Source organism: Enhydra lutris, unplaced genomic scaffold, assembly GCF_002288905.1.
Source record: "Enhydra lutris kenyoni isolate GAN:26980312 unplaced genomic scaffold, ASM228890v2 scaffoldscaffold14, whole genome shotgun sequence".
In the NCBI taxonomy this organism is placed as follows: domain Eukaryota; kingdom Metazoa; phylum Chordata; class Mammalia; order Carnivora; family Mustelidae; genus Enhydra; species Enhydra lutris.
Window position 1 is genome coordinate 3,600,443 of NW_019154098.1, and position 13,353 is coordinate 3,613,795.

At 46.4% G+C, this 13,353-nt stretch overlaps 1 protein-coding gene across 2 annotated transcripts in view; it reads left to right on the forward strand.

Annotated features, from left to right (window-relative positions):
• The window catches only part of LOC111146550 (trafficking protein particle complex 9), a 636,638-nt gene that overhangs the window by 359,738 nt on the left and 263,547 nt on the right, over window positions 1–13,353 (forward strand). For both annotated transcript variants that reach the window (XM_022502135.1, XM_022502136.1), the window contains one exon: window positions 8,575–8,717. In XM_022502135.1, coding sequence (XP_022357843.1) covers window positions 8,575–8,717 — 143 coding nt within the window. The remainder of the gene's footprint in view (window positions 1–8,574; window positions 8,718–13,353) is intronic.

Here is a 13,353-nt window from a genome sequence, read left to right on the forward strand (position 1 = left end):
TAGCCCACTGGATGCAACACGAAGCCATCCATCCATGCGGACATTAACCACGTAAGTAGGGAAGAAAAATCTCTTACAGTAGATTGGCATCTAATAAATGTGAAATGAATGATGACGTTAGAAGATGATGCGTGGGCGCCGCGCTCGTGCGTGCGAATTTAGTGAGGAGTGAGGTACTGACCACTTCTCTAGTGCATCTCCACACAAACTACTGTTAGTAGGGGAAGAAGAGGAGCTAAACAGGGGAGGACCCTTGCGGCCATTATCTTATATTTGTCTGTATATTTATACGAAAGAGGCTGACAGAATTCTAAAACAGTGGGATAAAAAACAGTACCGGAGACAGTGTGCAACTGTGAAAAATATTTGCAATTTATATCCCAGGCAACGAGGGATTCCCTTAATATATAAATAAAATATAAAACCTATAAGTCTGGAAGAAAAAGGACTGATAGGACAATTTAAAAAAAAAGGTCAAGTGCTACCAACTAACACTTCACAAAAAAAAAGATGTGAAAATGGTGCTTTTCCTTACCCAAAATCAGATTTCTGACTTGGTCTTTTAACGGCCCGCTCCACGCGAACCTGGTGTCCCAGCCCTTCTCAGCCACTGAGGGGCTCCTGTGGCCCTCGAGTACCACCACTTCCATGGCTGGTTTTGCTCTAACCCATTCCCTCATTATCGTGGACGTACCGTTTAATTTTTTTTTTCTTACATAATTTAATTTGTTCCTGACAATAGCTTGTGAGGCAGGTGTGATTATTATTCCATATTGCAGGGGAGGAAATTTTATTTATTTATTTTTTTAAAGATTTTATTTATTTAGTTGACAGAGAGAGATCACAAGCAGGCAGAGAGGCAGGCAGATGTGGGGCTCAATCCCAGGACCCTGAGATCATGACCTGAGCTGAAGGCAGAGGCTTAACCCACTGAGCCACCCAGGCGCCCCCGTACCGTTTAATTTGTAGTCACTTGGCATCTTTAAGGCATAATTAACACTGAAGAAAGACTTTGGCTGAAAGTGCTAATTAATTGGAAAGTAATGGTATGGCTTTCATTTGTATGTTTCATTGACCTTAAGTAAACCACAGGGCTGGTCTCTTGGGAATGAGCCCCAGCTGGGACCTCTGGTCCTGAGTGTTTGACTTATTAAGTGGATCATATCACAGCTATTAATCTTACGTCCTATCTCAGAAACAGAGCAGAAGGAAATCTGTGGTGACAGGTCCAATTAAGGTCTTTACGAATTAGAGATCTGTATCTTAGACATATAAATTAGGATAGTGTACGAGGGTGATGCTTTCTCTCTGGCAAGAGCCTTATTTAGGTTAGAATCATGAAACATTAGTAATACAGAGACACAATAATAGTTCATTTATGAACTGGTGAGAACCTTACGTAGTATGTGGCACAACTGTGATTGTACAGACGAGGATATGGGGACCTGGAGGAGGCGTATGACTTTTCCAGGATCTTGTGACATTTTAATTGTGGTAAACCATAACTTCACTCAACGATTTGTACTGTAGAACCTGGGAATCCTGGCGCAGCACGTTTGTACGGAGACGTGAGCAGTCCCACATCTGTGTGGCGCACGCTCTCACTTGCAGTCTTTTACTGTTTGCAAGTGCCTGTGTGCTTACGAGTGGTCAGAGATCAGCTTCGAATGCAAATCGCTTTCTGCAAAATGCAGCCACACTCACTGTGCGGCTTGATGAGTTTTGACAGAGGCATATCCCCTGTAATCATCGCCACCAACACCTTCATGAAGTAAAACACTCCCATTCCCCCCGGAAGTTTCCCTGACCCTGGCATAGCTGATCCTTTCTTGCCCCCAACCCCAGGCATCTGTGATCTGCTTTTTGTCCCTGAAGACTAACCTTTTCCAGCATCTCCTGCGCATGCCAGCATATGGCACAGCAGACACTCTCTCACTCAGGGTAATGAACATCTCTGAGACTCTAGAATGGTGTGAGTGTCGGGACTTTGTTCCATTTTCTTGGGGAGTCGCATTCCATTTTACGGATGCACTACGATTAATCTGGTCACCTGCCTCTTCTTGGACATTGAGGATACTTCCAGTTTGAGATTATTATGAATAAAATTTCCATGGATATTTACATACATACATGCCTTCATGTGGATATGTGTTTTTATTTTTCTTGGTAAGAGTTTTACTGCTGAATAATATGTTAGTTCTTTAAGTCTGTAAGGAATTCTGACTAGTTGTTTTCTAAAGTGACTGTGCTATCTTCTGTTCCCACCAGCAATTTCTGAGAGTTCTAGTAGATTCCTTATAAGATTTTTGTTGTTGTTATTGTTTTTTTGTTTGTTTTTGTTTTGTTTTGGTACATGATGGTGTTGTCTGTGAGCAGATAGTTTTTACTTCCTTCCTGACATGTATGTCTTTAATTTCCTTTTCTTACTTTATTGAACTTGCTAGGATCTCAAGTACAATGTTGAGAAGAATAATGACAGCTATGTCCTTGCCTTAATCCAGTTTACCATGAGATGTGGTTTTAAACTGCAGAAGTTTTTCATGGCGCACGTTGTAGGTTGAGGATCTTTCTATGCCTAGTTTGTGGAGATTTAAAAAAAAATCTTAAGTGGGTTTTCAATTTTGTCAGCTGTGTTTTCTGATGCTATTGAGGTGATCATACGGCTTTCCTTTCTTGTCTGGTAATAGTCTCTTAATAAGATGAATGACATGAACAGATTTTCTGGTGTTATACCAACCTTGCATTGTTGAGATAAACTTATGGGATCATGATGTGTTTTTCATCGTATCTGTTACTGAACTTAGGATTTTTACGTCTAAATTCATGATGAATATAGATCTGTGGTTTTCTTTCCATGAAAACTCTGTGTTATTTTAGTATTTGGGTAAGACTTCCCTCATCAAAAGAAGGGGGACATTTCCTCTGTCTTCTGAAGGTGCTTGTATAAAACTGGCATTGTCTCTAACCCAGGGTTTTGTACAATTCAGCGGGGAAACCACCCAGCCTTGGGCTTCCTTTAGAAAAGGGCTGTTTTCAGTTGTGAGTCCATTGTCAGCCATGGACATGAGGTGCTCAGGTTTTCTATTTTGTCCTGGTTCCATTTGGTAATGTGTTTATTTAAGTTGACTCTATTGGCACTAAATTGTTTGCACTATTTTATTATTCTTTTAATGTGTGTAGGATCACAGCTGACATTCATTTTCAAATTAGTAATTAGTTTCTTCTTTTTTTTTTTTGATTAGACTAACTTAAAAGTCGGTCACATTTATTGATATTTTCAAGAATTAGACTTTGTTTTTCTCAATCCACTTTCAATTTAATAATTCCTAATTTTGCCTTTCTTCTGAAATGTCCTTTCTTCTTATCCAACTCCTGGCCTTCCAGATGTAATAGTCTTCGGTATCTCCATATTCCCTAGGATACTGCTCTATACCATATGGCAGTTTATCTAAAGATGTCCCCGGGCTTGTGTCTTTAGCTCAACTTGAGTTCCCATAGGTGGTGTCGTGCCTTCTGCCATCTTCCTTTACACAGTGTAGACGTTTGCTTAGGGTCAGGGGGTGAGCGGATAGATGGATGAATGAATGCTCTTCAGAGTAGTTTGCAAAAATGGCCAGAGAGCAGGCTGCATAGCCACGTGGCTCTGCATTTAAATTCCCGATATGCTGCTTCCTGGGCGTGCGGCCCTGGCCATTCTCCTAAAAGCCCCGAGACTTGCTTATGCAAACAGGACTTTCCTTGTAGGACTCTTAAGTACGTTGGCGTCAGTGTGTATAGAAGACTTATCATGGTATTTGGCACCTAGTAGGTGCTCAATAAAAGGTAGCCACTGAAAGACCTTTTATTTTAGCTCACATAATAAGTTGTATGCCCAGAAAATTTTCTTTAGCTTCTTGCCTGTTACTGATTTCTCTAATAGTATTTTTTCCAGGTAAGGACCACAGCATACTCTGAGAAGGGAAAGTCTTAGGGTACAGTAACACATTGCTTCTCATTATTTTGTGATTGAAAAAAAAAGTTGGATCATCCTATGTCTTTTACCTCACCAACCCACTTTCTGGTTTTATTAAAATATTCTAATTTTGTATTGCCAAGGAGTGTTGTTTTTTTTTTTTTAAGGAAGGAAGAAAGGCAATAATACTCAATAATTACACAAAATCTTTAATTTGCTTGATTTTTATAAATTATCTTCCCTGTAATCCTGTCTTTTTCTTGGTTCTTTACAGAGCAAAAGACCTAGAAAGAAAATAGAAACACAGACTATTTCTTCTTTGTTTTATAATGCTTGATCGTTATGTATCCCCATGAATTTTTGCTGCCTTCCTAGGTGATTTCTACTACATCACTCCCTGGATGCGACTCTTCAGTTTACCTTAAAAAAAAAAAAAAAAAAAGTGTGACATTTGCGGACTTCACAGAGTTAGGCATTTCGAGGCCGTTACTCAGAATGTTTGTTTCCCTGACCACATGCCTGCAATCTGTGAAAACTACCTTGTATATGTTGTTTGTTGGGTGGGCTTTGTGGATTAGTGACTTGGTTCAGGCATTTGTTAGCTCTCTCAGTGTTTCCTGAGCTTTCTGAGACCCGGGGCCACACCCGACTTGCCTCGTTTTAAGCACAGAGCCTAGCGCTCAGAGAGTACCCGGAAGTATCTGAGAGGATGAATGAAAACATAGACCAAACAAATAGAAGTCAGTTGTATTCAGGAAGTTGTTACAGGAGAGCTTCTTGGGGGCTCCTGGGGGCACCTGACCTGCCTTCAGGTCAGGGTCCTGGGGTTTTAGGATCCAGCCCAGCGTCGGGCTCCCTACTCAGGGTGGGGGAGTCTGCTTCTCCCGCTCCCTCTCCCCTGACTTGAGCGTGCTCTCTCTCTTGCTCTCGCTCTCTCTCAAATAAGTAAACAAATAAAAATTAAAAAGAAAGGCTTATTGGGATGTGTGTATATGGGGGTCTTGTCATTTGCTGCTGATGAGGGATTTTTCAAAAAGCATAAGAAACATTCACAAGAAACCAGCAATCCCTTTGGGTTGATAGAGCAGTACTTTCTGCTACAGAGAAAGGATTTGGGATTTGGGTGAGTCTAAAATATGATCTTTGGGTATTAAAAAATATTTTGTATTTTCTTGAGCCCTTTTAAGTGAGGAAGTGTAGGCATCCTCTTGTAGAAGACATGGGTTTCTATCACGTTTATGTAGGTGGTGAGAATCAGTGGAGGCCTTCCTGGTGGTACAGAAGTTGAAGGGCACCTGTAAACCTCTAGGTGGGAAAGACACCTTGAAGAAGAGGGGTGGGAAGTGTGCTTTTAAAATGACACCAGCCTTGAGCAGACATTTCTCCAAAGCCAATAACAAAGGGCCCGTCAGCGCGTGAGAAGATGCTCGGTGTCACTAGTCATAGGAAAATGCGCCTCGAAACCAAAACGAGATCCCACTTCACACCCCTTAGGAGGGCTCTTACAAAAAACAAACCTAAGAGAAAGGAAATAACAGATGTTGACAAGGATCGGGGAAACTAGAACCCGTAGGCACTGTCGGTGGGGACAGGAGATGTAGCAACCGTGGAAAACGGCACAGTGATCCCCACAACAATTAAATATACGTACATAAGTGAGGACGCAAAGGGCCGAGAGCGCATCTCAGGACCGCTGTCTCCCCATGTTCGTGGCAGTGTCGTCCACGGCAGCTGAAAGGTCAGAGAAACCCAGGTGTCCCTCAGCAGGTCCGTAAACACGATTTGGCCTGTATGAGCAGGGGCGTGTTCTCCAGCTTTAAAACAGACCTTCTGATACCCGTTAGACCACGTGCGACCCTTGAAGACGTGAAACTGATGGAAACAAACCAGTCCCCAAAGGACAAAAGCTAGGACACTTTTTACATGAGGTTCTGAGAGTCCTCTCATTCATAGGCACAGAGTATGGCAGTATCCAGGCCTGGGGGAGGATGAGGGTGGGGACAGGTTAGTGTTTCTTGGGGATGGAGTTTGGGTTTGGGAAAATGAGGAAAAGTTCTGGCTGCAGATGGAGAGCAGTGATGGTTGCCCAGCCGTGTGGGTGTACGCCATGCCACACAGCTGTACGCTTAGCAATGGTCGAAAGGGCCCCTTTTGTTATATATATATTACGGTGATAGAAAATGGGGAGAGGGAGAGAAATAGCCCTAAAATCCACTCTGGTTTCTAACCATTTTAAGCCATGTTGTGTCCGGGTATGAGATGGCAAGGCTGCAGCGGGAGAAAGGATGTCTTTGAGATGAGTGTCTCCTTGCTCCGCTGCTACATTTTCTCATCAGATCTGCGCTGAGCTGGGTGTTCCTTATTGTCCCCGTGTCACAGTGGGGAAGTGGGCTGGGAGTGGAGGGAAGGCATGGCCAGGATCTCGGGGAGCCAGAGGGCTGCCCTGAGCCTAGCCCCCACAGCCGCTCCCCGCACCTGCTCCGTGCTGCTCCGCATGTCTCTGGAGTCTCTCAGGAGGGTTGCTGTCCTCCTTGGGGTGCCCCGTCGCTGATGGCAGGCCCGTAAAGGGTGTGTTCTTCATTTTAAAAAAGTCTGTAGCTGGGGCTGCTTCTCCACTGGGAGGAAGAAATAGGTCAATGAAAGCACAGACCAAAGGCCAAACATCGTCTTGCCAGGAAGGTTTATGGGAATAGGTTCTTGAACCTGCAGCGGAAGGCAGGTAGCTCCTCCTGTCCTTCTGGAAGCTTGGCTTCCCTTTGCTCTTACCAGGTGATGGATACTTACGCCTTACCGGAAGCACGTGGCTTTGAAGCCTTGGCTGGCCATCGTCTGTGCCGCCCCTGTTTCTCCGGGCTCCGTGTGCTCTGACTTCCACGAGCGTCGTCCGTGCTCAGCTGACGGCCAGACACGCTACTTTCTCATGCCCTTTCCCACGGCTCGGCCGCGGCAGTGGGCGTTCCCCTTGTCTTCCGGGAGGTCTGCCTGCCTTGGATTGCCACGACTCTGGCCTCTCGCCTCTTGCTGCCGGTGCTCCCTAATCCGCAGTCATGAAGGTCTACTTGTTTTCTTCTTACAGTTTATCAGGAAGCTTTTTACAGAAAACCAGATGGGGAATACTCAGTTTTGCCGGCCACAAATGGTCCACGTCGTCTGATTGTTTGTCATTGCTGTTGCTTTGCAGCCTTTGCAAGCTCTAGAAAGTGCTTTCAGCCCCGTAAGACCTGCTGCGGGCCACATTCGGCTCCCGGGCAGACTTTCCTGATGCCTGTGTTGGGGACTCGCTGTGGAAGGCAGAGTCACTCGGCATGCAGTTGAGCTGGGTTTGAGATTTCTTGTTGCTATAGTTACGTGGGTGCACCACAGGCTCTAGAATTCCTCGGGTGTCGTCTTGTATGGGGGAGTGGGGGAGCAGAGTAGGGACCGCCGAGTGCCAGGCATTTTCCCAGAACGGTCCTCCTCCATCCTCTGCCCTCCCTGCATGCCAGCACCACCAGTGGGCTATTCCACACCTTTGCTCCTTCCTCGCTGGTGCCCTCCCTGCTGTCCTCGTCCCACACTGGGCGTCTGGGTCTTCCGTGTTGGGCTCCGTTGGCATCCCTGCCCCTCCCTCGCATAGTGGCCCAGCTCCACCTAATATCCGGCTGGCACTGTGGATGAATGGGTTTTCCAGCCCGGCTCAGTGGTGGGAGACCTCCAACAGCGTTGGGGTGGGATTCTGGCTCTCGACGAGCTTCTGCCCTTCGCCCCACTAGAATGGGTATTTATCCCTGCCTTTGTGCCCTTGGCATTGGCGGCCCCTCCTCCAGAATCTTAGGGTTTTGCTTCAGAGGAGAAAGAAGGGTCTGCTTGGGGATGAGAGGGGAGTGTGGGGTTGGGGCTGGGGTTTTGGTTTCTTAATCTTCCTTTAGTGGCCGCTCACCCCCTTCCTCTGTGCCTGTGCTACTGTGGGGCTCCCTCTGTTCTCCCGCACCCTGGCCAGTCCTTCGTGTCTATGCCCAGGGAGGTCCACGGTGAAGAGCCTGCGGGGGTGGGAACTTGTTCTTGTCTGGGCTCCCAGGAGGTCTGAGCCATTAGTAGAGCCTTCACTCAGCCTCGAGCAATTCATTACCCTTGAGCCAATTCCTTCCTGCCGGCCCGTGTGGTGGCTGGCTTTACGCTTGCTCACCAGGTGTCCCTGCCCTTCCCTTCTAGAAGGGCCTTGTACCTCCTTGGTCTTTTGGCTCTGTGGTTGCCCCATGACCTCATCTCTTGCTGGGTTCAAGGAAGTTTCACAGGTTTGTAGCTTGTCGGCTTTACTGACTGTTGGCCTGGGAGCCGTACTCTACTGCTCAGAGACAAGCGCCCCCTCCCCCACCCCCCCATCTGTATGTTTAAGGGATGCTGACGGGCGGGTGTTTTTCTCCCTCAGATGCTCTATGAACTACAGAAGAATTGGGGAGCCCTTTCTGTTTGTGTGCCTGGGACATGTTAGCGCAGACACAGGGCGCCATCGGAAGGACAGCGCGGGCGCGGGCTAGCAGAGTTGCCCAGCGGGTTCTCTCCAGCCTTACTGAAGTGAAGCTTGCCTCCTGGGAGAACGCTGCTCCGATTGTTAACGTATCGTCTTTTTCCCATCATTTTAGACCCTGGAAGCTATCCTGAATTTCAAGTACTCTGGAGGGCCGGGCCACGTGGAAGGATATTATAGGAGCCTCTCCCTGGGGCTGCGCGTGGAGGCCGAGCCGTCTGTTTTCTTCACCCGCGTCAGCACTCTGCCGGCAACCAGGTAAGCGGAGCTCGCTCCACCCCCGCCTTTCCGTAGGCTCTGGCAGCGCCGCCTCTGGAACCCTGGCCTCTGCGGGTCTTGGTGCCGGCGCTAGTCGAGTCCAGACCACCGCGCGCGGTTGCTTAGCCTTCCGGGCAGTCGGGCTCTGCACGAGGAAAGCGGGCACCACACAGGAGTGCGCACGAGCGGATGGGCTCTCCACCGTCTCAGATGGCCTCACGGCGACCGTAACGTCGCAACGTGCTACCTGAGGGCATCGTCGTGCGGGGCGCGTCCCCACGCGTTGCCCCGAGCCTGGTCCTGGCTTCTTTCCGGTTCAGTCTCCTGTTGGTAGGGGTTCGGCAGGTAGCCCCATGTTCCGGGCACTCCTGGGGGAGTCCTACGTCTTTTTCCGTGTCACTGCTGGCATCCCAGTAAAACTGTGCCCCTCCAGGCTGTCCAGCATCTCGGCATCTCCGTTCGTGGAGCTCCCCGCCATCTGGAGCACTGGCCTCTTTCTGCCCAGGGAGCCCTTTTTACACCGAAGTTTTCTCTCCTAGTTACTTCTCTAGGCCTAGTCTTCCTTCACGGAAGAGAAATCAGACAGCGTGTATACTTCAAACCCCGAAGTGGCCAGAGGGCCTAGAGGCGTTTTTCTGGAAGGTGGGAAAAGGCCAGTTTCCCGTCTCCAGCTTCAACTTAGGCTGAGCTGGGAGTGGTGGGGTCCGAACACGGTGGATGGTGTTCCTGCTGCTCAGATGCTCGCCCCCACGGCCAGCGGCCTGTGGACAGCAGGTGCTGGTTAGCACGGGGAACTCGCCTGTCTTCGTGTCCAGGGGCGCCTTTCCTATGGGCTCAGGACGCAGTGGATGGTGCTGTTTATTCCTAGCAGAGTTGAGGCGGCAGCGGTGACCGGCCCCTCTGGTCTCCAGCTGGGGAAGAGCATCACTGGCGGCAGCCCCCTCCTCTCCAGTGCTTCCTGTCCTCCCCAGGGTAGGACAGACGGGTGTCGCTGCCCCTGGTAATGTTGATAGAAAACTCCCTTTAAAGTGATACAGCCCCAAATAAGAAGTGTAGTTTTAGTTTATAGGAAAGACTATTTTTCTTCCTAGCCATTGGAGAACGGCTTCACGAGAATTAATGGCTTAGCTCAGGCTTTTTAGCATCACATTTCATCATCTGTCACTTTCTCAGTCCGTGGAGTAATAGCCTTTCTTGCCAGAGGCTCGCCTCTGTTTTGAATTTGTTGTATAAAGCATCAAAGCGCTTGGCCCAGGGGGAGCCGTGGCCAGGACCGCTGCCAGACGCCGTTCCTGCTCCCGTGTCTCAGGCCCTTCCTGCGCGTTAGGGCCGCTCTGTGATGTACCTGCCACGTTTCCCTCTCATCCCCGCGCCACCTGCTGCCACTGCTCATATAAATAGTTCTTGGAAGCAGCACAGGTTGTCACCGAGCTGGGTTTGTTCCCCACTCTGGATGTCCGGCTTGCACGTCATGGCCCATGCTGCTCTAAGTGACAATTTAAGACGAGAACAATGGCCCCACGTGGAGTGGAGCGAACACACACTTGCAAGAGCCGGTGGTTAGCACAGGGCTGCTTGGCTCCCGAATCCGCACCCGCTGAGCCGACCCTTTCCTGTTGGCTTGCGTGGTCGTCTTCCTGCTCTTGGGATGGAGACTGGATTTCTCCTAATCCTTCCTTTCCATCCCTGCCAAGTCTAGTCCTCCCCAGATCCTGTGCGCTGAGCCTCTGAAATGTCTCCGGATCGCCCCCTGCCTTCCACTGCACATCTTTCTCTAAAACCCCTACTCTGGTTTTGCTCCCACATCAACCTGCAATTACAGATGTTTCCACCTCACTGTCTGGCTTAAAGACTTGCCCAGTGCTTAGGAGATCAAGTTTGAGGTCACTACTGTGATATTGAGGGTACTGAAAAATTTGACCCAGACCTTCCTCTTGAGCCCCAGTTCTGTTTATCCCCCAGTTCTCCACACAGCAAGTGGAGACTCTCCCGGGGTATGTCAGGACAGTTTCCTGCAATGTGACTTTGCATACATCTTTTTCTAAAACTCTTCTTAAACTATCATTCTTTTACTTAACCTTCTGGAAAATGTTTGTTGGCCATTGATGATCTATGTCATCATTTTTTGTTAAATTTTCCTGAATATGACTATATAGAGTGCGTTGGTCCTTCTCTGGGTCTCTGTACTTCTAATAAAGTACTTACCAGGCTGTGCACCTTTAAACCAGCACCTTCAGTGTCTCATTTATTCTTACTATCAATACCTCCAATGTTTGACTTGCTGTATAAAGGACTCAGCGGGGTAAGAGATGGATAGAGCTTAGCCCTTGTGTTTCATCAGCCTGATAAAAGCTCATCAGGCGGGAATAATACCAAATGGAAACACGGGTCTATATTAAGGAATGTTGAATCCCAGAAATAGAAATAGCAAGTGAATAAATATCAAAGATTCTTCCCTTTCCTTAATTTCTTTAAGAGACTGTTGACTATTTAAAGAAAAAATAAGAGCATTTAATTTTGTAGTGCATATCGTATATAGAAGTAAAACACTCAACAGGAAATAGCATAGAGAAATGGAGGGGAAATGGAGTAGGGGAGAAATGGTAGTTCTTACATGCTATGCATTACCACATTTTAGCTTCAACTGTATCATAAGTTAAAGGCACATATTGCACACCCTTCAGCAACCACATAAAGTGTGAATGATCAGCCAGAAGACAGAAGATGGGTTACTAAAAAATGCTTAATCAGAAAACCAGGGAAGAGGTGGCAGGAAAGGAGTAAAGAACTAGGAACGTACAAATAGGAAACAGATAGCCATGTGGTTGACTTAAATCCAATGTACCAAGAATTATATTAAATGTAAATGGACTGAAAACTGTATTTAAAAGTGGAAGTTGTCAGACTGTATTAAAAAAAGGACTAGAGTCAATTACATGTTTCCTACCAGAAACTCACAATTACGTACAGTTGAAAAGCACAAAGGTCGGGGGGAAGATATGCCACGCAAACAGTAATCATGAGAAAGTTGGCGTGGGCATATGAATATCAAACAAGTAGATTTTGAAGAGAAAAAGGGATAGGGTAATGTATATTGATAGAAGGATCAAGTCATCACAAGTACGTAAGCCTAAATGCAAATGTACTTATAACTTCAAAATAAAACTGACATCTCGGGCACCTGGGGGGCTCAGTGGGTTGGGGCCTCTGCCTTCGGCTCAGGACATGGTCCCAGGGTCCTGGGATCAAGCCCCACATCGGGTTCTCTGCTTGGTGGGGAGCCTGCTTCCCCCCACCCCGCCCCGCCTGCCTCTCTGCCTACTTGTGATCTCTGTCTGTCGAATAAATAAATAAAATCTTAAAAAATTAAAAAAAAAACTGACATCTCAGGGAGAAATGGAAAATGCCACAATTACAGCTGAATATTTTGACCCCTGTATCTCAGTATTTGATAGAACAAGCAGACAGGAAACTAGCACAAATATAGGAAACATGCACAGTTCTGGTAAATAATTCCAGCTAACCGGTATTTATAGGATGCTAAATGCTTATGTTAGAAAAGTTGAATGGTTCAAAACATAATACAGAGTAGTTATCATTGAAATAGAAAATGAAAAAAAAAAAAAAAGTAAAGTCAGTGTAACCAAAAAGTGATTCTGTGGGAAGATTAATAAAATTAATAACCCATAGTCAGGACAATCAGAATTTAAAAAGAAAGCACTATTGCTAATACTATGGATGAATCCTATAGATCCTGTACACATTTAAAGAATAATAAAAAGTATTTTATGATAAATCATATTCCAATAAAATTTACCAATGGAAAATGTGTTGAATGACAAAAATTACTAAAGTTGACATGAGATGAGTCCCTGAGGTAGTCACATATCAGTTAGAGTTTAAAGTCTTAATTGAAGTTAACTTGAGGCTCAGGTGATTTCACTATGAAATACATCAAGCTTTTAAGAAATAAGTAATACCACTTCTACAAAAATTCTTCCAGAAGTAGGAAGGGAGGGAATACTTCCAGGTCTCATTTTATGATGCTCTCTTCACCCTGATGCCAACCAAATCCAGGGAGAGACATTGTGAGAAAGTAAGTGCTATGACCAGTGTGCATAGATGAGAAACCCAGAACCAGATGCTAGTAAACCAGCTCCAGCAGTAGAAGAGAGAACGCAGGGTGGACAATTCAGGTTTCATCCAGCAACACAAGGTCCTTTGACCATGGAAAAATCAGTGCATGATGTTACTCTACCAACAGCATAAAGGCCAGAAATAAGATGTCAACTGATGGGAAAAGAACCCTCTGACAAAATTCAACACTTCTGATAGAAACTGTCTCTAAACAAGGCTTGGAGGACTTCTGCAACCTAGGCTAGGGTGTCTACAAACCCATAAATTACGTAGTTGATATTGTACTTAATTATGAAGGCTGCCACTTTTCCTCTAGGCTCAGCATCAGTCAAGGTGAGTATGTTTGCTCTTGCCGGTATAGTCATTACTTTTCCGCCAGTTCTATCTAATCAGAGCAACGAGATGAGAAAGGAATGAATGCTGTAAACATTGGAAATGATGAGTAGTTATTATTTGTCTGCGTGATACATGTGATCATTTACATAAAGAGCTACCAGGA